This window comes from Myxocyprinus asiaticus, chromosome 25 (genome assembly GCF_019703515.2).
Source record: "Myxocyprinus asiaticus isolate MX2 ecotype Aquarium Trade chromosome 25, UBuf_Myxa_2, whole genome shotgun sequence".
Taxonomy (NCBI): domain Eukaryota; kingdom Metazoa; phylum Chordata; class Actinopteri; order Cypriniformes; family Catostomidae; genus Myxocyprinus; species Myxocyprinus asiaticus.
Genome location: NC_059368.1, coordinates 11052553 through 11079073, shown reverse-complemented (window position 1 = coordinate 11079073; position 26521 = coordinate 11052553). Strand labels below are relative to the sequence as shown.

At 38.3% G+C, this 26521-nt stretch overlaps 1 protein-coding gene across 1 annotated transcript in view; it reads left to right on the top strand.

Moving 5' to 3' along the window:
• Positions 1-3653: 3653 nt before the first annotated feature.
• Positions 3654-26521, top strand: part of LOC127416479 (polypeptide N-acetylgalactosaminyltransferase 14-like) — an 86108-nt gene continuing 63240 nt past the window's right edge. The window contains exons 1-2 of the mRNA XM_051655867.1: positions 3654-3964; positions 10929-11098. Of these exons, the coding sequence (XP_051511827.1) occupies positions 3782-3964; positions 10929-11098 (353 nt within the window). The 5' untranslated portion in view covers positions 3654-3781. The remainder of the gene's footprint in view (positions 3965-10928; positions 11099-26521) is intronic.

Sequence of the window (26521 nt, the reverse complement as noted above, 5' to 3'; positions counted from 1 at the left end):
GTTGTGAAAAGCGCTATACAAATCAATTTTACTTGACTTGACTTACTTCATGAAAATGGGTAAGAGAACAGCCAGAGAACTTTGAAGAAGCTAAAGTATATGATAGTTTTGATACATTTATTGGTCCCATTCTTTTAGTTGTATTATTTCAAAGTTTTGGTCACTTTACCATTCTAAAATTTGGAAAATAGTAATAATACGGAATGTTTAGGTGTCTCCAAACTTGACTGGAAGTGCAAAAAAAAAAAAAAAAAAAAAAAGAAAACAATAAAATAAAAGCAAGACTGCAAAATCACTTTAACGGAAAGATTATATCTGTGTTTGCTTTCTGACTTTTGATCTGCTCCAAACCAAGTTTACTAACTGCAATTTAAAGGTGCACTCAGTAATACTTTTTTACTAATTATAAAAGTTTTTATTATAAAGAAATTAACTGTAATTTAGAATACACATGTATAAAATCATGACCACTCACATGAGATGAAGACTCCAGTAATATGGATAAGCTTATTAAAGCTGTTTTATTCTACATTAAGAGGATCCCCTCATGGGGACAGCCATGTTAGGATCACATGACCAGCTGAATACAGCTTGCTTAATGTCAGTAACCATCCTGTTATTGGACACTTTCAATCAAATGAATTAAAGGTGCATTCAGTAACTTCTTGTTTGTCATCTTGGACTTACAGTCACACCTAGTGGTGTGGAAAAAACATAATGCCAAATCAATAGTTTTCAGTTACAGATGCCATTGTAGAAATTCATTATTCACAATCAGCCATGATGAATTTAATCCAAGAGTGAAAGCGTCCAATAACAAGATGGTTACTGAGATTAAGTGAGTAGTATTTAGCTGTCACATAAAATGGCAGCCCCCATGAGGGTGCCCCTCCTCCAACCGCTTTAATAAGGTTACTGTTATGACAAGAGTCCTCATCTCATGTGAGTGGTCATGATTTTGTACATTCGTTTCAAAATTACAATTCATTTCTTTAGGAGTAAAACTTTTTTAATGGGGAAAAAAATACAGAGTGCACCTGTAAATTATTTACTACTGACTGTGAATAGTGAGTGACTTTCTACAATGGCATCTGTTACTGAAAACTATTGCATTTGAATTATGTTGCATCCATGCCCCTAGGTGTCAGTGTAATTCCAAGACAAAATAAACGCAAAAAGTACTGAGTGCACCTTTAATGCTGAAACACCAAATAAGCCCAAACAAACACTACTACACCCTCTCCAAGGCCTTGTCTCTGTTTTGTAACATGGCACAGGAGACAAGTACAAGCTTGTTTCTTTCCAATCTTTCCAGCCTATCCAGAGATGCTGAGAGCTGCATAGACAGAATCATAAATCCATATAACTAACAGATCATAAATCTACTTTCACAAAGATGCTGTTAGAGCACATATGATGACCCCCATCCCCCTTCATCAGAATCATCATATTTCACAAGTAACACATGTACCGCCTTGTATTAGTTTTCATGCCATCAGTATCAGACACTTGTTTTAAGGTGGTTATGATGATACAGTAAATGAATTGCAAAATAGAGAAACAAAGAGTACATGGTTCTCTGTTGCATTTTAAGCCATCAGCTATCATCTGCAACACTGAGCATATTTGTACATTTGTCATGAACACTTCATTATAGTCATGAATATGCTCAAATTTGAGAGTGGGTAGCATAAATAAGGGAGCTTTTCAAGTTTCTGTGAAAATATTCCCTGAGCTGCATATTCAACCTTTGGCATATGGCATGAGAGCTAATTAGAACTACGCTAATGTGCTCCCTCAGGCCGAGCGACTGAAGAGGAAACCAACTATGTGCTTTGATATATCTGTCATGCTTCAGCAGACACTAACAAGGATGACTTTAAGACACTACAGCAGGCCCTGCTTAATACAGTTCTGTATTGTTTAAACTCATTCTTTACAGGTGGTTTCATCAGTTTTATGTTTGATTTTCAGTGAATTATTTTGATATTTCAGTATAGAAGTGGAACAATAATTGGCCCCAACACATATGGATTTGTAAGCCTAAATTGGTCATAAACTAAGTGCTTTAAATATTTAGATAAATGGTAAAGAAATAAAAAGTCTCATAAAATGAATGTTACAATAACTAAATTTTTTAAAACTAACTTTTACATGCCTTGTCCTACGTTTCGTTGCATTTTCCTAAATTAACACTAGTGGTGCTACAACAACTGTGCATTTACTCATTAAAACCTCCATATAATAGTTACCTTAAAAACCTTGCTTTTGGTGCCCCCCGCTGGACATTTCACTGGGAAACTGCAGCCAAACGAGTAATAAGGCACACTATTTAATTTTGCAATAATATTGCCATGGTCATGTAATATTCATGAGATCAGGCTGAAAAAAAGAAATAAAAATACCAGTTTCTCAAGATACTATATCTTCAAATATACACTGATGGACAAAACTTTGGAATAATGTATTTTGCCGTTTCGGAAGGAAATTGGTACTTTAATTCACCAAAGTGGCATTCAACTGATCACAAAGTATAGTCAGGACATTACTGATGTCAGCACCATCACTGTTTGAAAAAAATCATTTTTGATCAAATCTAGACAGGCCCCATTTCCAACAGCCATCACTCTAACACTTTATCCTTAAGTAATCATACTAAATTGCTAATTTGGTACTAGAAAACACTTGCCATTATATCAATCACAGTTGAAAGATGTCATGTCTCTCTCTCTCTCTCTCTCTCTCTCTCTCTCTCTCTCTCTCTCTCTCTCTATTTTTAAATCATTTGTCTGCTAAATGACTATATGCAAATTTTAATAACCAATGCACTTAGATGCTCCACTATATCACTGTATATATATATATATATATATATATATATATATATATATATATATATATATATATATATATATATACACACACACACACACACACATACACACACACTTTGCAACCAGAAAAAAGCACATTTTATGCAAGAGTGCCTTTAGTCCCGTTGTACCCTAAATATTGTATACAATTTAAAAGAATTGTACTTCTCATTTGTGATCACTCAGTTGTATTATAAATATATAATCCAGAGAGTTTTCAGAGATTTTTTTGCATATAATGTTGACCATTGACCACCCTGGCCTGCACTCTAGATATCAGCATTGACCATTGAAATACCTGCATCTGTCAAACTAGTCCTAGTGATACTAATGTCACTTTAAAGCTAATAACTAATTGATTATTTAGCTGACACTTTTGTCCAAAGTGTCAGGACTTATTACTTATTACAGGACAGTGCCTTGCTTAAAGATTTGTCCATTATCTAAGAAACTTCACTCTTGAGAAAACTGTAATAATCATTACATAAAACTATTATAATTAGGCCTTTTGTTTTGCCTTTGAAAATGCAAATTCAACAATCCATGTAGAAGTGTTTAGCAGAAGGAATTACGCCACCTTTTATCTTTGGACTAATCCCTTTTTGTGAACCCACCCTGCACAAATGGAGAGTGAGTCTGTATTATAAACGCATCAGGAAAAGGCAAGTCCACCTAAGCACCTTTCCGCGGTAGGTGGTGCTAAACTCATTCGGTACCTCACACATTTTGTAGGATGATTATCTCGCTCACTAGTTTCAGCAAGTCAGCGCGCTGCGCACGAGAGCAACAACCTCATCATTCCTGGATATTTGGTGCGAGGGACAGTGAGCGAGCGCAGCGCGCAGGAAGAATTCGCCTTTCGTTCACTGAGAGCAGAAGCGCGTGAGGCTGGGGAGCAGAGCGCGCGAATGGTTTTCAAACTGTCGGGGGGAAATGAACCGTTAACGGCCGTTGAAATGAGGAGGCTTTCTCGAAAGCTGACTTTAGCTCTTGCGGCGCTGTTTTGGTTTGCCGCTTTGCTCTATTTCATTTTGCTGAATAGTCGAAAAATACTACCTGACCAAAGAAGCGAACAACCGCAAATAAAGGAGGTGAGTGATAATACAGCATTGTCCTGGATGTGTTAATAAAGCAACTGACGCGAAGAATGTTTCATAACGACGTTACCTGTTTTAGAGGCTGAGAACTGTTAATAACTCTTAAGTGATAATTTCTCGTTTTGCCTCTTTCTGGGTGAAATTATTTGTGTAAGTGCGTCATTTGAGACGTTTTTTATTTTATTTTATTTTTTCTGTACCTGAGCCCACAATAAAGGGCGAAACAGACTCATTTTGAGTAATTTTCTCATCTGGTGGGGTGTGAAATATGACAGAATTTAGTCAGTTGAATTCTCCCTCACAACTTAATCTCAAGTAAAAGTAGGCTAGTCTGCCTTTCCCACAGGCGTCAAAGATGAAATAATATGCTTTGCGATAACCTTTTTACATTTTGTTTATTCACAATTTTAAACCTCAAATAACCCCTTTTCCCCACTGCTTTCTTTTTCCATCAGTAGATCACTTTTGTAAATATAATGAACCCATGGAAACAGCTTTCTTATGCAAGTGCAGTTATTCTAGACTGTTTAACAGCTACTCTGTTATCATGAGGGGAAAAAATAAAGTGTTTAAAATTAAGGCAATAAGCACACAAAACCCTTTACCCCTGACATTTGTCTCTAGAAACTAGCTTATATTGCTGCTATATTCAGCCACAAACTTTCTGACCCTGATGGTTTGAAATGGTCATGATAACACTGATCTGTATATTTCTTCTTATAAGACAAATTCAATATTATTTTTTACTATTTAGGTGTAAGCTATGAAATATACTTCACACGGTTCTGAAGACCCAGTGTCTTTTACCAGGAGACAATAAATAAATCATTCCATGTTGGAAAAGTCACTATTGTTCAATATACATCCAACAAGTACAAAAACAGTATAAAATGAGATGGTGACCATATCTGTTGCATTAAAGGGATAATCAAAAATGAAAATTCTCTCATCATTTACTCAACTTCATGCCATCCCAGATGTGTATTCAGGCTAGCAGCATCTTTGATTTTTAATGGGAATGACAGTGAGGCTGTGAGGGATAGACTTACAGAATCTTCAGTGGCACGAATGGTATAAAGCTCCTAGATCACATCTGATTTTCCACAACTCATGTTGTCTAGAGTTTTTCGTATATTTAATGTTCATGGACAGATATTTTATCAATGTTTTGTCCACGGAACAATCCAAATACACTTTAATCTGCAGTACAGCCCATTGAAGAGACTGTAAGTCTATCCCTCACAGCCTCGTTGCCATTCCCATTAAAAATCAAAGATGGCGGTAGCGTGAATAAGGTCTATGACTTTCTTTCTAACGCTTAACACTAACAATTTTTTTAGAAGAATATATCAGCTCTGTTGGTCCATCCAATACAAGTGAATGGTGGCCAGAACTATGAAGGTTCAAAGAGCATTTAAAGGCAGCATAAAAGTAATCCACATGACTCCAGTGTTTAAATCCATATCTTCAAAAGCGATATAATAGGTGTGGGTGAGAAACAGAACAATATTTAAGTCCCTTTTTTACTCTAAATCTCCACATTAACTTTCACTTTCAGATTATTTAGAATAAAAAAGGACTTACATTTTGATCTGTTTCTCACCCACACCGATTATATCACTTCTGAAGACATGGATTTAACCACTGGAGCCTTATGGATTTCTTCTATGTTTCCTTTATGTGATTTTTGGAGCAACAAATGTCTGATCACCATTCACTTGCATTGTATGGACCTACAGATCTGAGATATTCTTCTAAAAATCTTTGTTTGTGTTCTGCAGAAGAAAGAAAGTCACACAGGTGGGATGGCATGAGGGTAAGTATGAGATAATTTTCATTTTTGGGTGAACTATCCCTTTAAATCCATGTCTTTAGAAGAATTATGATAGGTGTGGGTGAGAAAAAGGTCAATAGTCCTTTTTTACTATAAATATCCACTTTCACATTCTTTTGTTTTTTTGTGACTCACATTCTTCATGCATATCACCAACTATTGGGCAGGGAGGTGAATTTAAGGTAAAAAAGGGCTTAAATATTGATCTGTTTCTCAACCACACTTATCATATCACTTCTGAAAACAGGGATTTAACCACTGGAGTTGTATGGATTACTTTTTTGCTGCCTTTGTCCTTTTTGGAGCTTCAAAGTTCTGTCCACCATTCACTTGCATTAAATGGACCAACAGAGCAGAGATATTTTCTAAAAATCTTTGTTTGTGTTCAGCAGAAGAAAGTCATACACACCTGGGACATCTGAGGGAGAGTAAATGATAAGATAATTTTTTGGGGGTGAACTATCTATTTAAGATAGTTATTTTTCTAGTTGCTGTATTGCAACTGTAGAATGTGTTTTGTGTAAATCTAGTGCACTGAAGTCTTGTAAGTCTGGTAGAGTGTTGCTAAGTCAATTTTTCATTCAAACAACTGCTAGTATATGACAATAAAGTATCACTGGGGGTAATGGGGTATGAAACATAATATATGGCTCTATGTATCACAACACTGAGCAACACTATAGGAATGGAAATGTGAAAACAATTCACACATGTCTTGTACATCTGTACAAAGACAATGATGTATCTTGGTATTTCATAATGACTGGATTTATCTCTTAAAAAATGCAGAAAGAATTGTTATTCAGTGAATATCATGAATAGTAATGATTGAGTAACCTAATTTAGATCTTACTTTTTTCTTCTTTACTGCTCTGTGCCGTGATGCATGTTAAACAGTAAAAAAGAAAAGGAAAAAGTAGGCTAAATAATAGTTAATGTAGCCTTGAAAACTAAAGGGTGATAGATTTGCAGACACTTCCCTTTGTATACATCTAAGTGCTTGGAAAAAGTCTCCTTTATCATTCTGCGTTGAACATCATGTTTTCCATTTGCTGTTTGCTTCAAAATATATTTTCTGTAATAACCCTGACAGGGAAGGCCGAGCCTGCAATAGCTGTTATTGGCGAGGAGGAATGTGAAATACAGGGTTGGCACAGTGGCTGTAAATGCAGTGAGTGTCATGGTGGCCAGTGTGTTTAAACCATTCATCAAATGGTGGAATCTCACTCAGATTCGATGGGAAGATACAACCCCATCAGCAGAGTGATGCATTATCTTTATAATGGCGAGGGAGAACTGAGATATCACCCATGACATCTGCTATTACCATGATTCATGGCAGATATGTCCCACAATACAGATTATAAAACAGACAGTGTTGTTGTGGGTTATGTTCACGGTGACTTCGTGTCACTGGTGTTGAGGTGTTAGACTGAGCAGATGGTGTTTGATTTTCTCATCATTTGCTGGCACATAATTTTTGACAGTAGTTCAGAATGAATAATTTTAATGCAATACCAGGAACCAATTTTGCAGTTATAGCCTACGCGTATTCTGTACCTGCTGAAAGTCTGTTCAGTTCCCTGTAGCAGGATTTTAGAAAGTTTGGCTGGTCCTGCATATGTGTGGTTTTGTGCATTGCAAGAGGGCAGAGGCTTTGGTGGAGTAGAACTCTATTAAAAGAACACACAACCACAAATAGCCTACATGCTCAGAGTACAGATGACAGGACAGGGAGGATCCAATTACCACTTCCTCAGTCTGTCCACCTCCTCTCGTAAGAGGGCTGAGCTCTGTGGGAGCTGGGGGAACACTGAGCCCCAAACGTGGCACAGCTCAAATGACCTGATCAATGAATTCGGAGCATCAAGGAGCTAATGATTTCAACAGGGAGTAAGGGGGTGGGTGTGCAAAAGCTGCCTTTTGAAGGGGAATCGCATAAAATTGTGTTAAGCAGATATGAAAACTAGACACAATGATTCAGAACCTGTCATCTTTTTTTTTTTTTTTTATGTGCTAATTAAATTCTGTTTGTGTTACTGAGTCTGCTTAATCATTAGAAGAGTTTATCTAGCAGTGAATCATTTGTGGCCCAATCCAAAATGTCTAGATTAACAATTTTGTTCATGCTCTCATCTTTTGTCTTTTCAACAGTAGCTCAGCCTGTAGGCCTGGCATGTCACTTTAAAGTTGGTAGGCTAATTTCTGACAAATGTGAAATGCATAATGAAGTGCCTGCAGTGTTGTGGTTAATAAGAACATTTAAAGGAATATTCAGGGTACAATAAAAGTTAAGCTCAAATCGACAGCATTTGTGTTGATTACCACAAAAATAATTTGGACTCGTCCCCCTTTTCTTTAAAAGAAGCAAAAATCAACGTTACAATGAGTCACTTAATATGTAAGTGAATGGGGCCAACTTTTGGAGGGACAAAAATCATAATTGTTGATTATTTCCCCAGATATTGTAATTGCAATTAATACAATTTACATTAAAACACCTATTTTGGGTGGTTCAATTGCATGCTATCTTTTTTCTGTACACATCCAACTAGAGAACTGTTTCTTTTTTTATGTTTATGGATTGGCCCCATTGTAACCCAGAATTATTTATTTATTATTGTTTTTTAAGGGTGACAAGTTGAAATTATTCTTTGGCAATCAACATTATGCCACAAATGCTGTCGGTTGAGCTTAACTTGTATTGAACCTGGAATATACCTTTAAGTTGCATCCAAATGTGTGTACTCTCAAAGTATGTACTATGCAGGTGAGCAGTACGAGTACATTCCCAGACATAGGGGCCTACTTCATACGGGAACGTGGGCATTGTCCCAAAACCCGAATGTTTAACGTAGTAACAACAAGCACGAAAATAATTTACTCTGGTTTTGTTAAACTAGTACAAGTTAGACACAAGGAATGACTTTCTTGGTAGGCCTATATATAGCACTTACAGTGCACTTATGAGCCGCCTGACTTGCAATTCTTTGTAGGACAAACGGAAACGGAATGTAACATGGTTGCTATGACTGCACGCCACTCTTTAACAAGCATGAGCACTTTGAGTGAGAAGGGAACAAAGTCCCTTTAGAAGGGAATGTATGAGGTAAAATTTAGGAGAGTTATAATGATGTAAAGAGAAAACAAAATAGATTTTACAGGTGTACTTTTAGTCTAATACTTTATTTTAATTATATATTAATATAATTATACATATTATATACTCTGCACCCATCTACTGAGGTACTTCAACTTGGGAATTAACATACCTTGCGTTTGAACATCATAGTTACGTCATTTTTTTTTAGACATTTCCGTTGAAGCAAAGAATTGTGGGTTGTGAGTGCCCACGAAGGATACACTTCATGCATCCTCCGAATTCCTGTGAAAGGTCGCATTCGAAGGCTGCATTCGAAGTGTCCTACTCGCTTTTCTGAAATGAGACAGCCTCGATGACGTATGCGGCCGACAAATGCGACCTCTGGAGGATGGAGCCTTCCAAACGAGACACAGCCAATGTGATAATCTGCTTTTGATATCGGCCTGAATTATGGCTGCATTATCAGACAGATACCAATAAAAATAAATCACTAATATTATCTGATACCGATATGACTGGGATATCCTATTATATTTATACATTGTCAAGCTGGATTAAAAGCCCAGCAATTATCATGCTGAGCAGTCTAAAGAAACAGACATGTGAAATTACCTAACTCTATTTCTGGGTGTAAAGATGCTGATGTGGCTGTTGTAAAGCAGCGGGCCATGACATCCCAATCACACAAGCAATACTGTTCAAGAGTGTGTGAGCTCACTGGTGAATTCTTTAGTCAGCGTGTTTACAATGCGCTGAAGTCTATGCAATCAAGAATTACAATTTAATAGCTCAATATTAGTGTTGTTGTTGTTGTATTAGAAAATGTCTTGAAGTGGGTCCAAATGAAAACTTTCCAAAAAATAACAGGTTTATGAAATTTTTTGGTGTTAAGTATTGGTCCACATTATACTTTTTCAGTCCACATTATTCTTTTTATCAAATTATAAACTACTTGTTTTACTCTTTATATGTCTGTATATGACAACCTGCAGTCCACATTATTCTTTTTCAAATTATAGACTACTTGTTTTATGTGTCTGTATATGACCTGCAATAAAGCTAATATTTTGAGAAAATAAACTTCTTTAAATAAACAGGTCATTATTCTTTATACCCCCTAAGTCCATACTCCACTTAATTAGCAATACCTGGGAAGCTGCAACTCTCATGAGCATAGGCTATTGATTTATTGGTTTTCATAGTAGCAACTCTCTCTTATTGTTTTAAGCAGAATCTCAGCACAAATCTGAAAGCTAGTAGCAGTTATTTCCATGGAGGGCAGTAGCTGCATTGGGAAATGCAGGGGAGAAGTGGGCATCATCATCAGTCAACATTCATACAGGCATCTGGGGAGAAACTAGCAACCTGCTGGCATGGGTAATCACCAGCCCCAACCATTACCAACAGCCTCCAGCCCCTTTAATGGTCTAACATCAGCAAAAAAGCACAAGAAAATAATAAGTGGGAAAACATGGAAACTCTCAAGCTGCTGTCGGTGCAGAATGTGGAGCTTTATTAAATTATGATTGATATGGCCTTAGGGGTTCTGAGACGTACTGTATTCAACACTCAGTATTTGTGACTACAGCTCACAGTGTGACTCATATTTAGAGGGTTTTGGTGTGATGGTGCATCTGAACACTGAAATATTAATGACTTCATTATGATAATTGGGAAAATTGCCTACTGAAACATTATTTACTTTTTCCCACTCGTTTTAATAGTTTAGTGAATGTGATCCTTCCACCTATTGACATGCTCACAACAAAGGCTTGGGTTTAAAAATGTTTCTAATTGCAGAGATTGTAAGTTTGAATCCCAGTGATGCTAGGCTTATTGCACGGTGTCTGTGTATCCTAATTTCTGGCTGTTTCTGTTCTTATGATGATTAGAGTACCTGTTGGCTCTTTGAACTCCAGTGTTTCTGTGGATTAGGAATGCAGACTGCGTGAAAAATTGATAGGCTAAATGATAACAAAAAATCTGAGATCTTAGACAGCTATGTTTGCATTATGCTCTAGATCTCAGATGCTGAGTGGGATGACCTGTTGGAAGAATTTGAAGAGAAAAGCTACCTCAGTGCTCACAAATGGAAGCCAGGCCAAGACCCCTACAGCCTGTATGCCTTCAATCAAAGAGAGAGTGAGAGGATACCCAGCAACAGAGCACTTAGAGACACACGACATTACAGGTAAGCCCTATCTATTTATTCTATCTGTATGGTTCATATTAAATTAATGAAGGCACATCTGTGAGTTCTTGAAGATTTTTTAAGAATCAAGGTGAGTATACTTGAGATAAAAAGAGTATCGATTAAATTTTATGAGCACCCTTTCTATGAGTGTTTCAAAGCTAACTGCCGGGAGTTCATAAACTTCTAGGGGTTCATGATGGAACTGCAGGGGTTTGTGAGATTGTGTTAGATATACCAATGCAAAATTATTATAATTTTTTTAAAGAAACTTATTACATTTTAAAATAGCTTTTATAAGACAACAACAATAGGACATTTTCAAGTGAACATATGTTATATTCTATTTTTTGAAAAGTGTATATGTACTGTCAAATCCTAAGGAGGTTGTTATAGTAACAAATATAGACGTTTAACTGACAAAATTGTTGGTTACCCCTATATTACATCAAGGTGCATTTATTGTAATAATAAAAGCACAATGTTAATTTGATAAAACTATGAAACTGTTCTGAAATTGCGCTGCTGTACATTCACCCATTTGTTTTAATTCAGTGTTTAGACAAAAATAGTTGCTACATTTTATTGTATTGCACCTTTGCCACAAACCTTTACTCTCCCACACTGGCATATACAATGCCCATAAATTTTATGATACTGTATATAAAAAACACCACCACCAAAAAAAAAAAAAAAAAAAAATATATATATATATATCAGTGTTTTTGCAGAATTACAGGAGACATAATTAGTTTAGTTGTTTGTAACATGTTTTCACTTGCAAAGGTAATTGTATGTGAGCTTTTTAAGACAGCTGTTTGTGATATTTGGAAGCTTTCAATAGCTACATGACTTCATGGTATTCATAGCTCAAGAGATTAGGCAGTTCCTGGCTGGCCACATTATATTTCCACCCTCTGCAACACTGTGGGAGGTTGCTCACTAAGAGATCACTCATTAGAATATCAGTTTCGAAGGTGAGAATCAGAGTGCCACATTATTTAATTGCTTTATCTGGATTGTGTTGAATATGTTTTATAAAAGAGTTATGTTAGTTCTGGGGATGCCAGCAGTTATTGCTGCTCTCACTGTCACAACTAAGAGCATAGTTTACACAACTGAATAAACTTTAATTTGCATTCCCTGAACAAACAGAAACTTTGAACATGACACTATCGGCCTAACAAAATTAACAACAACATGGTTTGAGTACAGAAAATATACCATAAAAAAAAATCAACCATGATGTGATTATTTGAATATGATAGGATTTTGTTCCTGTAGCTCAACTGGTAGTACATAATGCTAGCAACGTGATGGTCATGTGTTCGATTGCCAGGGAAGACACACACTGATAAAATGTGTACCATAAATCTTCAAGTTGCTTCATATAAGTGTCTGGCACATTTAATATACAGTGCATTCATAAAGTAACTCAAAGTTGCAGCTTTATGCTAAAATGCTTTATATTATTTTTTTTCCCACATCACTCTACACTCCATACCCCATAATGACAAAGCAAAAAAAATATTTTTGATAACTTTGTAAATGTATTAAAAAGAAAAAACAGAAATATCACATTGACATACGTATTCAGACCCATTGCAATGACACTAGAAATTAAGCTCAGGTACATCCCATTTCTCTGGATCATCTTTGAGATGTATCTACGCTTTTATTGGAGTCCACTTGTGGCAAATTCAATTGATTGGACATGATTTGGAAAAGCACACACCTGTCTATATAAGCTCTCACAGCTGAAAATGCATATCAGAGCAAAAACCAAGCCATGAGGTCAAAGGAACTGCCTGCAGAGCTCAGAGACAGGATTGTGTTGAGGCACAGATCTGGGGAAGGCTAACATTTTTTTTTTTTTGTGGCTGCATTGAAAGTTCCCAAGAGCACAGTGGGCTCCATAATTCTTAAATGGAAGAAGTTTGGAACAACCAGGACTCTTCCTAGAGCCAGCCGTCCGGCCAAACTGAGAAATCAGGGGATAAGGACCTTGGTAAGAGAGGTGACCAAGAACCCGATGTTCACTCTGGTTGAGCTCCAGAGATCATGTGTGGAGATAAGAGAAACCCTGCAGAAGGACAACCATCACTGTAACACTCCACCGAGCTGGGCTTTATGGCAGAGTGGCCAGACGGAAGACTCTCCTCAGTGCAAGACACATGAAAGCCCGCTTGGAATTTGCAGTGACAGTGAGAAACAAGATTCTCTGGTCTGATGAAACAAAGATTGAACTGTTTGTCCTCAATTCCAAGCGACATGTCTGGAGGAAACTAGGTTCCGCTCATCACCTGTGCAATACCATTGTTACGTCCCTTCCCGTCTAGGGTTGGGAAGGGGGTGACAAGGAAATAATAAGAATGGAAAAATTTATAAAAATAACTTAACAGGCAGCTAAAGAGGTATCCTCTCCTGTCCCAGCACTGTCACAAAGATCACCCAAATCTCAAGTCAATCAAAAATCAAAAAAAAAAAAAAAAAAGGGAAGCTTCAAAAGGCTTCAGGAGGGAACCAGGCCAAAAACAACAAACATACATTTCTTCTGTCTAATTTTAAGGAGTAATTTCTAACATTTACAAACAAAATTAAAATTAACAAAAACGCTTTCCTTACTCCCCCTCTAAACCAGAAAACAGGAGAAAACATGGTCAATAACAAAAATGGCATCCTCCTCCCTACGGCTTTCAAAAGGAACAAAAAGATAAACAAAGAACTAAGTATTCTCTGTGAGTATCAATATCAAAAATATGAAAGGAAAAAAAAAAAAAAAAAATCAACACTTACCATTGTTACTTCAATAAGCAACTGGTTGTACCATAACAACAGGTAACAACTAAAATAAGTTGAGGAAACACTTAGTATAATACAACAACAATAATAATAATGATGATGATAATAATAATAATAATAGCACAATTGCTAGTTGTCTGGGGCAGGAGAAACCCGTCTCAGCAGCCTGGAGACAAAAGGCCTCTCCAAAGTAAGTTAACTCTCCAGCTTTATCCTCAAGCTCTCCATCCAGCAACCAATCAGAGCAAGGCAGCAATCAAAGGTAACCATTGTTAGCTGGTGTCCATTAACCTTTGCAATGAGGAGAGCGAGAGAGAAGGAAAGAGAAAGAGAGAGAGAGCAAAACACCACAAAACACTGCCACAATACAGACAACACATACACAGTAATTAGTACAAATATCACTGCCCATGTATTATACAAATAAAAATAATAATTACACCCTGGGACGTAACGGTGAAGCATGGTGGTGGTAGCATCATGCTGTGGGGGTGTATTTCAGTGGCAGGGACTGGGGGACTGGTCAGGAAAGTTGAACACAGCAAAATACAGAGATATCCTTAATGAAAACCTGGTCCAGAGCGCACAGGACCTCAGACTGGGCCGAAAGTTCACCTTCCAACAGGACAATGACCCAAAGCACACAGCCAAGACAATGCAAGAGTGGCTTTGGGACAACTCTGTGAATGTCCTTGAGTGGCCCAGCCAGAGCCCGGGCTTGAACCCAATCGAACATCTCTGGAGAGACCTGACAATGGCTGTCCACTGATGGTCCCCATCCAACCTGACAGAGCTTGAGAGGATCTGAAGAGAAGAATGGCAGAAAATCCCCAAATCTAGGTGTACAAAGCACATCGCATCATACCCCAAAAGACTTGAGGCTGTAATCGTTTCCAAAGGTGCTTCATCTAAGTACTGAGTTAAGGGTCTGAATACTTATGTCAATGTTATATTTCAGTTGTTTCTTTTTAATAAATTTGCTATCAGGTCAAAAATCTGGTTTTTGCTTTGCCATTATAGGGTATGGAGTGTAGACTGAGGTGAAAAAAAATAATGTAAAGTATTTTAGCATAAGGCTGCAACATAATAAAATGTGAAAAAAAAAAAAAATGAAGGTTACTGAATACTGAATGCACTGTAAATGTATGAATACCAGCCTTTCCCATGACTAGAATCAGTTTTAGTTTTACTTTCAGTAAGCCGATAATAGTTACTGTCAACATTGTTCAGGTAAGTACCACTTGTTTTGGTTTTGTATAATAGGAAAAAAATCTTATAGAATCTTATTATAGATCACACTTTTGACAGTAACAAAGAATACCTTATTGGGGTTAGAAAACATTTTCTAGAGAGTTTTCTGAGAATTTTGGAATATGTGGATGAATATTTAATAATATTTACCTACAGACCCACTCTTTTGACAATAGGGAAAATTATTGATTAATGCAGCATGTCAACTAAGACATAACCATTGTTTATTCTGCACTGCACAGTCTCCAACAATAGTTAGGTATATGTCAAGTTTATGAAAAGTCATGAAGAGAGCTGTTGGGGGCCTCTGTAGTGGTGCAGTATTATTCCCTATAAAATAATTCATGCAGGGGCTGGGAGACAGTAAAGAGAATCTCTGATAAAAGGTGAGGAGGCGGCTCATTATGCAGACCCAGTGCTCTAATGTCATACTCTCTGTCTCCTAGTGTCATCTATTCTCTCTCTATCCCTTGTTTCTTCCTTCCTCGTACATGACTCAAATGCCTTTGTAATTACAGTAAGAACACCACACTCATTGTTCATGGTGTTGTTGACCAGTAGCACAATATTGAAATTTCCTGGGAAAGGCAATCAAAGTGCCAGTGTTACCTCTTAATTAACTTAAGCTGATATTGGACAAACAAAGGTTGACTCTACTATTCCAGCAAGAGCAAGTGCTTGATTGCGGCTTTGGACTTCAATATACGTAGATGCTATGTGTATTTTTTTTGTATGACAATTGACTACCAGAATATTTAATCTATAAACAACTTTTCGCAAGCTTCTGCTGATTTTCTTGTTAACTCATGCTGCATGAACAGATTAGAGTACATTAAGCTAAAGCTAGCAAGGGTCATTCATCCGCACTAAAATATTTACTCTCAGATAACACATTCCTGCAGGTGTCTTCAGGCAAGCTTAGTCCTATCAAATGTGGGGAATGCAATACATGATACGTCTTAGGTTTAACTGACAAAGCATTCAAGCAAATGCAAAATGAGACTTTGACAGCCATCTATGGCAAGACCTTGGACCTTTCACTTAGCCTGGTGCCTGAAACCCATTTTGCTCCAGAGAAAAGAGCCACCACCACAGAAAATTAGCTTGAGCCTCAATTCAGAGGGACTTCCATTTCTCTAGGGCTAATAGCTGATAAGCTTAGGCGCCAGGAGCTTTGCAAATGCAGTTCATTAAAGCTGCCATTTATTCAATTCAAAAAGAGCTTTCCCAGTCACACTGATGAAACTTGGGTGGTATATGGCCTTGGCAAAGATTGTTTGTTGTTAGGATTACTAAAACAGTCTGCAGTCTGACAGACTTAAATTATAAGTTCAGATGAAAGACTCTGTAAATGTTATTTATTAGAATTTCCATTTTAGATTGTTAGATTATAATAGTAGTTCAGTAATCAACCAAAATGTAGCTAAAGGGGTCATATCATGAGACATCAAAGTTGCTTTGATATTTTGAGATAAAAACAAGTTCTTTGCACTAATATAACAACATAATGGGACTTTATTCAACACTAGAAGTAATGATAAGAATACAATGTGAGAAAGCCTCTTAAACCTTCTGCTGTCATCTTTACTCACACTTAGGCCTGTATGAATTTCTCTCTTCCGTGGAACACAAAAGATGTTAGGCGGAATGTTAGTTTCAGTCACCAATGCATCTTTTTTTTCTAGACAAGTGAATAGTTACTGAAACTAACATTCTCCCTAACAACTTGTATAGAGTTACAATGAAGAAAGAAAGTCATACAGGTTTGCAACAAGAATTCTCATTTTTAAGCCAGGTCTAATGGGGGTCTAAGAGAAACTTCTGACACCCCCTCCCATTCTGATGAAGAGACAACCACTTGCCCAGCCAAAAGAGCCTAAAGTACTGACCCTCTTTAAGATTTCAAGTCTATACTCAGCACTTTTTGTGAACAGATGAAATACTGAGAGAGAACCTTGTTGCTAAATCAGTTATAATGTAAAGTATATTGAAAACAGATAATATGTGTATTAAAGATAGATAATCATATATTTAATGTTATGTATATGCACAGAGAACAGAGCTGCGGACATACAATAAGCACAGCAAGCAAGCAGCATGCGCAGACTATATTTATTAAATTAAATCACAGCATTTTTGGTTTAATAATCACACAACATCATTTCAATTGATTTCAAATCAACAACGATTTCAATTTTATTTTGATTAATCATTCAGCCCTAATGTATGATATGATCCCTTTAAACTTCATCTTTGGTCAGGGATTTTTCTTAGATCTTTCTTATCTCTGCTGTCTTAGAATGTATTTCTTGTCCACATTAGTCAGGCAGACATTCATTGTTAATCAGTCCTCATTTCTTGATTGATGCAGTCAGGGACTGGACTCTTTTTGCAGCTATTTGTGAGTGAAATGCTACTGTAATTCAGTTACATCATAAGTTATGGCTGCTCTGTATAATGATACTCAAATAGCCTACATGGCAATGGTGAAACTATGAATTTGTAAATCAATACAGTGTTAAAATCTACAATCGATAGATCTCTGCAATAACAGGAAACCATTATGCTGAGCACTCCAGACATTTTTAATATAGCAAGAAAACTGACATGAAAAAGCAAATAGATGTTATTCACACAGTGCAGGATGCATTTACCATCCTAAATATTTTTTTTCCTTAGCCGTAATATTTGTGTGATGATAAAGCTGCTATTTTTATCTTCTACCTTCTAGAAACAAGATTACTTGTTCTTTTTCTGCCTTGTGGCTTAAAGGTTTCATGTTAGAGCACACACTTAGAAATAAAGGTCTTTTATTACTGCCCTCTTTTTAATAGGACTATTTTTTTTTTACTATATACATATCTTTATGTGGCTACATCAGGGCTCTACAGTGCAACTGAAAATTACTGTGTGCGACTGTGAAAAAATATTTAGGCGCACCAGTGCGAGTGACACGATTGAAGTAGTGGTGGGAGACAAAATCTAGACTCCGCTTAATCGATTCTGAGAATGCGGTAGCACAGTGGTGCTTATACACGTGCCAAAATCAGATGTTAGAAACGTGCATATCCTAAAGCCAAGCACATCCTACAAAACTGATTCGTCTCCTAATGAAACTATGATCCCGAAATTAATTCACAAACTCGCTCACATGGCAATGGGAGAGTGGATTTCGTGATTATATGTCAACAAAGAACATTAATTACGAGCTTGCTTCCGTTATTGCACTAATTTGCACAACAAGGAAAAAACAACACCTGCAAATAATGAGACAGCGGTTTGGGAGACGTGGGTGATGTTTTTATTTTCTAATGATTTTTTGTCTGCTGCTTCCCAATGTCTTTTACTCCTCTTGAACTCTTTCATTTGCTGTTGTACATTGCCAGTCTCTTGCTCGTCGGGAAGAGTGCACACACCTGACGGCTCATTAGATAAATGTTAAGCAGGTGAGACTTTTACTCACAGTGCAAACAGATGGAATAGCGCATATGAAATGCTTGATAGATTTTTAAAATAATAATCCTGCTATTTGTGCCGCTTTATCACCTGTGGTGAGGAAAGGAGAAGCTGACATCTGTACTCTCACAGAAGCAGATATCTCTAATCAACATGGAGCACCAACCTGTAGTTATAGTTAAAATAAAAAAAAACAAAAGGCCTCGGATAGATTTATTCTAATTAAACATTTTATACTATTAAATAAAAATGATTAACAATGCTTTAAACATATAAAAGTTATTTAACAATCAGTTGAATAATTTAATTTAATAGTATTGTGTTTTGAAAACCAATAGGCCTATTTATTTTCTTTACTTTATTTTCTTGTGTAAAGAGGTCAGTGTTTATCACTTTTTATGATGACAGTACTGCCATACAAAGGCTGCACAGTACACCAACAAAACAGTTACTTGATTTGAGTGTGGATTTGGTAGTTACTGCAATTTTCTCAACCTGATTATAGTTGAGTGAGACCTATCTGTCACAGGGCAACTTACAGTCTAAGAACCTAAATTTTGGTCCAAATGTGAAGTTTCTGTGTTTTGCCTTTGCACAGCAGAACAATCAATAAGAAAAATGTAGATGTATCAGGAATCGTTTTGAAATCGGCTAAATACTCTCAGAGTCAGATCGAATCGTGAGGTGCCTAAAGATTCCCGACTCTAGATTGAAGCTCATGAAGTGTTGTATAGTACAATCAGAATAAAAATTACAAGTCCCAAATGCATCTACACTGCTCAATAGTTATGTTTCACACTGCGATTGGCTGCTTTTCATCCCTTCAGTCAACTGAGCAAGTGTGAAAAAGTTGTGTGAGATGTTTTAGTCAGCTTGAAAGAAATGAAAAGCATCAAATTTTACTTTAAAAGTTAAAAGTTTACAAAACCTGGCCAACTAAAGTATGCAGCATCTGATTGTTGTACATTGTGTGACAGTAGCATTAATTGTGTTTAGCAATGCAGATGTCAATTTAGAGTTCTTAAATACATTTAAGAGGACCACACTTCAAAGACTGAACATTGTGTTTTTGTATAATTATGTTCACAAGGTGAAACAGGTTAACAAAAGCTGCTGTTGTTTTTATGCAGACAGCCTGTCAAATTAACTGAAAATATTAAAATTAGTTTTTGGTTTTAGGAATTTGAACTCCTTTGTCATGACTCACACTATGTTCCTGAATTTTGTCATAATTGAGGAGCTCAGTTTTCTCATGCCTTTTTGTGCATGTTATATTGTGGCACATTAACGTTACCATCTCTAAAAAAATAAATAAAAAAAACTGGACTACAATTGTGCTCCTAAATTTTTGACTGTGCTTCTAAATTTTTTTAATTGTGCTTCTAAATTTTTTTAATTGTGCTCCTAAAAAAATGTAAGTGTAGAGCACTGGGCTACATGCTTCTTTGTAGATTTGGACCTAAGTTCTTTAATCATAGTCTTTAAATTAAATAATACATTTTTTTTTTGTGTGTGTGTAACTTCATAAGGTTTTCCTAGCAGTAGTCTTTAAATCCCTTTTTGTCTCTAATTTGTTTGAGTATCGTGTCATTGTCGGGGCTCTACTATGCGAGCCATGCGAGTGAAATTTACTACATGCGAATGTGTAAAATTATTTGGGCACACCGGTGTGAGTGACAGCTGATCTTACACCAGGGCTCTGCGCTAATTTTTTTCCCAAGGAGTACATATGCTCCTAAATGAAAAAATGTAGGAGCACACAAAGAAATTTAGGAGCACAGTGAAAAATGTAACACAGAGTTTATTAACAAACAATTTATTACATACATATTTATACTGTGTGTGTGTGAGTGTGTGTGCGTGTACTAAGGGACACACATCTGTGGAACAGCACATACGACCAAAATCACACATTGACGCATGCCTACTAGACGCAAAGGATATTAGTTGTCCAGCTGCTTTTGTATGTTGGCTGTCTGGTACGCTTATAGGTCAGCCAGCGGTCCACGGCAGGAGTGGGATCGAACTCCTCGACAGAAGGCCCCTCCAGGCTGATCCTCATCAGGTCTTCGGTGGTGGAGACCCCAAGGCAGCTTCTTGTCGAATTCTTAATCCGGTTCTGCGCAGAGAAGCCTCGCTCACACTGGGCGGCTGAAATGGGCAGCACCAGCATAAGCTGCACCAACTCCAGTATGTTCTAGGGAAAATATATCTTTCAATTTCATTTAAACTCTTACCATTAACTTAACAAAACCAACCATAGAAGGATACCATACATAACCAGTCAGGACTGTTAGTCTACCTTGTAATCGTGCCTGTAGGGGTCCTTTGTCAACATGGTCTCCCACAGCCACTGTAGGACTTGTCCTTGAAATTGTGGCTGACCAGGATTTTCAGCCCCTGCCACTCATCCTGGATTGCAGCCGCGTTGCACCCCGATCTGCAGGATTGAACAGAGCAAGTAAGTTTGCAAATATGCAAACATAACATTGTCTCATATGGCAATGCAGTGTCAAATAAATTCTTACCTCTTTAGAGGCTCCTTGAAATGCCTAATCAGGTATGCCACACCATCATCGCCAAAGGTGAGAAGGCTGGCCTGGTCTTCTGGACATGTGTCAGGGTTTAGCACTTTGAAAGACTCCACTGGGGTCTGGACACCCTCATCCTTCAGCAAATCACCAAACCTGGCTTTGAGATCATCCACGCCGATGTTGATGGCCGCCTCCATGTGCTGCTTCAGCTGGGGATTGGTGAGGTCCGTGAAGCCTTTCAGATTCCCGTTCAGTGTTATTCCCTTTAACAGAAATAACACACACACACAGAGACACACACACCAACACACAATGAAATGTCTGGCCATTTTTCTGTCTCCCATAAAAAATGTTTTAAAGACTTCTCCACTGCATTTCCCTCCTTATCCTCAAATCGTTCTATTGGGCAACGAATACATTGATTCTCACACTGAGAATCTGTCTTAATCATCGATTTTAATCATTGATTTCTCTTACATCCTAACAAACTCTCATCCTAACACACCTGGAATCTCCTCTCATCACCCAGCTGCTGAGCAAGCATGGTCTGGATCTTCTCCAGCATGCCTCCTGCCTTTGCCCTAAGATTTAGTGCTTCCAGTGTGGTCACTGTCTTCCTCAACTCTGATGTGGCTTGGGGGAGGATCAGGTCATTCCTTTGCAGGGTGAGGCTAAGTGAGGATAGCTCCTCAAACATATCTGAGAGAAAATGGCAGAATACACAAAAGAGTTTGTCATTTACTTGATTCTGAAAGTTCATTTGAGTCTTGAACCTATTTTTTAAAACTAGTTTGGTATTACATTTCCTGTATAAAACTGACCTTCTTTGCCCGCCCTTGAACTTCCGCTGTTGTTGATGCTATGGCCAGGTGCCTCATGTGCTGCAGAACAAAGGAGTACTGGCCTTCATCAGTGGCAAGGTCCTTGTCTTGTGCATGCCGTAGGAACACTTTGAGGGCTCTGTGGACATGGGGGATCCAGCGAGTTCCCTTGACACTAGACGGTGTGCAAATATCCACACCGAGCTCTTGCCCGAGAACATAGAGCTCTCGTTTGGATTTTCCGCTGAAGTGATACGTCTTCCATATCAGATTCAGAAGATTGTATATGACAGACACCTTTGGCTCTTTCTTCTGAATGGTCAGTATTGCCAGCTCTAGTCTGTGAAAGTCAGAATAGAATGTTCAAAACAATTCACTGTCTCCATCCACCCGTCTCTTGTGCCAACAGAAAACAATAATTCTGTGGTATTTTCCATTCCAGCACTTAGCGCACGCACACACACACACACACACACACACACACACACACACAGTATTGTTTAACATTCTCTGCTAGCAAATAAAACTAAATCATAGAGAAATTATTAGTTAAAAACCTATGTGGCATACAGTGGATTGGGATTATATGCCCCCCTGCCTCTCTCTGCAGGTGGGCAATCACTCCACCACAGTGGCCCATGTTCACGGAGGCACCATCTGCCCCGAAGGAGATGCACTTCTTCATCCATGACCCTCCATCCTCTGGGCAAACAGCACGAAATGTGGCCTTGGTGGCATCCAAAATACCTCGAATGACAACACAAAAAAAACAATTATACAAAAGTATTTCTGACAAACTAAATTATCTCCATTATGAATAATGATTAAACTTTACACAAGAATAAAGCCTATAAAGAGGAACAACTTACCAATGGCATGGGAGTGCTCAAGGGTCTGTTGTCCGACCAGGAGACTGACTGGCTACCCATCCTCCAACAAGCGTATGTAGACAATCTTGCATTCGGTGTTGGATATATCAGTGTCTCCGTCTATTAGAATGGCAAGATATTTCGCGGCTTTCAGCTTCGCTGACAGGCTCTCTCTCATAATGTCAGCAATTTGACCGATCATCTCCGCACATCTTACATCATTGTCATATGTGGGATTAATGTCAACTCCGTTTTTGTGGTGGAGTCTGATAAGCGGCCCAAGTTTGACGAAAGGTTCTTCTTTTTCGCAATGAAGTATGCGATGTTTATCTTTATTTTCAGCTGCCTCCTCTTCTCCTCTTCAGACTGCAGCACTTGCCTCCTAAAGGCTGCTGACACCGTGCCTGATGGATTCTCCTGTCTCAACAGGTACAGATCTCTGCACTGGATATGCCGCCGCAAGATGTTATGTTTCGCTACGCTATCTCTTTTCAGATGCGGGTTACCTGACACGAAGGACGAGTTGCCCGCCTGTTTCTGCCCTCTACAATATTTGCAGAACATGACGTTGTTTTCGAACTCTAGCCATGGGAACATTTTGAGCCAATTCGCATTAAATCTATATGTTCTCCCTCCACCAGCTACAGTGGACGTTGAAGTGACAGCGGGGGTCACGGTAGCTTCGCTAACATTGTTCTCAGCATCCCTAACGTTAGCCACCATGTCGGCGTTAGCCGCCTCAGGTAAACCTTGTGAAGAGGCTTCATTAGTTGAACCTTGCGAATCCCCCTCGCCGGATTCCTCTTTCTCCTCGTCTCTTTTTCGCTTAAAATAAAATTGATTGGGCTTCATTTTCAGCGATGTCTGCACGTTAACTTATAGCCTATACCGATACTTTTTCCAGTGTTGTTCACCTTTCTCTCTCTGACTGGACTGCGTCATCACAGAAAACTCTACTGTGGTTGGCGCATGCTGCTTGTGGAATGTGGGTCTTGTAATTTTTAAACAATTAGCAGTGGGGGGGGAATTAGATTACGATAGGTTGTTATGATTAATCGCACACTGTGCTCGTAAATAATTTTTCCGGTTCGCACATATCTATTTTTAGGGGCAAATGCGAGTGAAATACTCGCACTGTAGAGCCCTGAACACCCAAAGTTATGAACATATTGAAGTCTACCAACAGGATAAAAAATTGTCTTATGCATCTTGCCTCAATAACAAAGTGCTTTTAAAAGAGGCACTTTAGTTATTTTTGCATTAAAAGAGTTGTTTTCTCACTCTCAAGTCAAGTCAAATTTATTTGTATAGCGCTTTTCACAACAGCCATTGTTTCAAAGCAGCTGTACATGAAATTATGCTATAACAGAAAATGAATTAATATAATGCCAATATATTAGTGGTTAAAATTAGTAAACTAAGTAAGTTGTGGGTCAATGATTAAACAAAATTATTTTGTCTGAACTGTAAGTTTTAGTGTTAAAGTTCTTGAAATAATCCCGAATTAACTGAGGAAATACATGTAGATGCATTGTGAAGGCCGATGATGTAATGAGTCAACGGAGTTGAGATCCATGTGCAGCTTTAATAACAATAAACGTAGTAATACGGACAGGCAGGGGTCAATCACCAGCAATAGTACCAAGGCAATCCAGAGAGGTAGTCAATAAACAGGCAAGAGGTCAGGGCAGGCAGCAGACAATCACAGGTTATATGGAAAGTGGTAGAGATGCGATAAGTGGGAGGCAAGGTGGTATGATACAGGAGTTATTTGTCTGAGTATTTTGAAAGGACCAACGTACCTGGGACTGAGCTTTTTGCAGGGTAGATGAAGTCTTAGATCACAGGTAGAGAGCCAGACCCATTGACCGGGGGTTGTATTCAGGATTGGGGTGACGATGATGATTGGCTTGCTCCACTTGCCTCCTGATGGCCCGTTGAAGATGGACATGAGCTTGATCCCAGGTGGCTTCGCATCTGAGGAGCCAGTCATTGACAGCAGGAAGGTCCGTGGGCTCCCCTGACCAGGGAAATAAGGGAGGCTGAAAGCCAAGAACACACTGGAATGCAGTAGGTTCTGAGGAAGCAGGTCAAATCTTGATTCATGCATTCCATCTGGCCGTTGGATTGTGGTTGCTACCCAGAGGTTAGGCTGACATTAATGTTGAGTTGACGGAAGAAAGCTATCCATAAGCGGGAGGTGAACTGAGGCCCTCGGTCAGAAACTATGTTCTCAGGTAGATCATAAAATCTGAATACATAATTGCATAGATGCTCTGCAGTTACAAAGGCAGTAGGTAACTTGGGTAACGGGATTAAGTGGCAAGCCTTAGAGAAGCGATCTACTACCGTGAGAATGGTGGTGTGGCCTTGAGAGAGAGGAAGATCCGTGACGAAATCTATGGCGATATGGGACCAAGGACGTTGAGGTATTGGTAGAGGCTGCAGTAACCCAGCTGGGAGTTGTTTAGAAGACTTGTTGATGTTACAGGTGGAACATTTCTGGACCTCACAAATGGTATCTGCCTGCAAGGAGGACCACCAGAACCGGTTGCATACCAACTGAAGAGTGGCAGTGATACCCGGATGACCAGAGCTGAGCGGAGTGGACCCTCAGGATAACCTGCTTACGAAGTGGGAGTGGGACATAGGTTCTGTCAGGTGGACAGTCGGGAGGTGGTGGATCGTTGGAATGAGCGTTAGTTACCTCTGTCATAATGTCCCATTGTACCGGAGTGATGATCAGTGTGGGTGGTAAGATGGGTTCTTCGGTAGGAGTTTGAAGTGAGTATTCAAATTGCCAAGAGAGGGTGTCGGCCTTGACGTTCTTAGAGCCTGGACGATACGTGACTGAAGTTGAAGCATGTAAAGAACAGCGCTCATCTTGCCTGTCTTGGGTTGAGTCTCTTGGCTGTACATAAGTACTCAAGGTTCCAATGATCTGTTAGGAAGAGGAAAGGGTGCTTGGCTCCCTCCAACCAATGACGCCATTCATAGAGCGCTGCTTTCATGGTCAGTAACTCTCGATTCCCGTCATCATGATTCTGTTTAGCAGAGCAGAGTTTGTGTGAGTAAAAGGCACATGGGAAGAGGTTAGGAGGCGTACCGTACCATTGAGAGAGGATACCAGTGTTAGATACATCTACTTCGACAATGAATGGGCGATCAGGGTTTGGATGGTGAAGAATGGGAGCAGTGGTGAAATGAGCTTTGAGATCCTTGAATAGAAAATGAATTAACAAAAAACAAAACCCTTCATCTGCCTTCACAATGCATCAGTGTGTATTTCCTCAGTTAATTCGGATGACTTCAAGGACTTTAATACTAAAACTTATATTAAATATAAAATCATTTTGTTTAATAACTGACCCACAACCCTTACTTAGTTCTAAACATAAATAATTAACACTGGCATTATATTCATTCATTTTCTGTTATAGCATAATTTCATGTACAGCTGCTTTGAAACAATGGCTGTTGTGAAAAGTGTTATACAAATAAATTTGACTCGACTTGCTGTAGAAGTTGAAGTTACAGTACATCCATCAAGAGTCAGGTTATATTTTAGAGTCTTATTTTTTGAGGTTTCTGTTCCAATAATTAGTACTTCTGTTTTATCAGAATTTAGTAGAAGGACATTTCTAGACAGTTAAGTAGGAGGAAATTCTAACCATCCACTCTCCACGACCT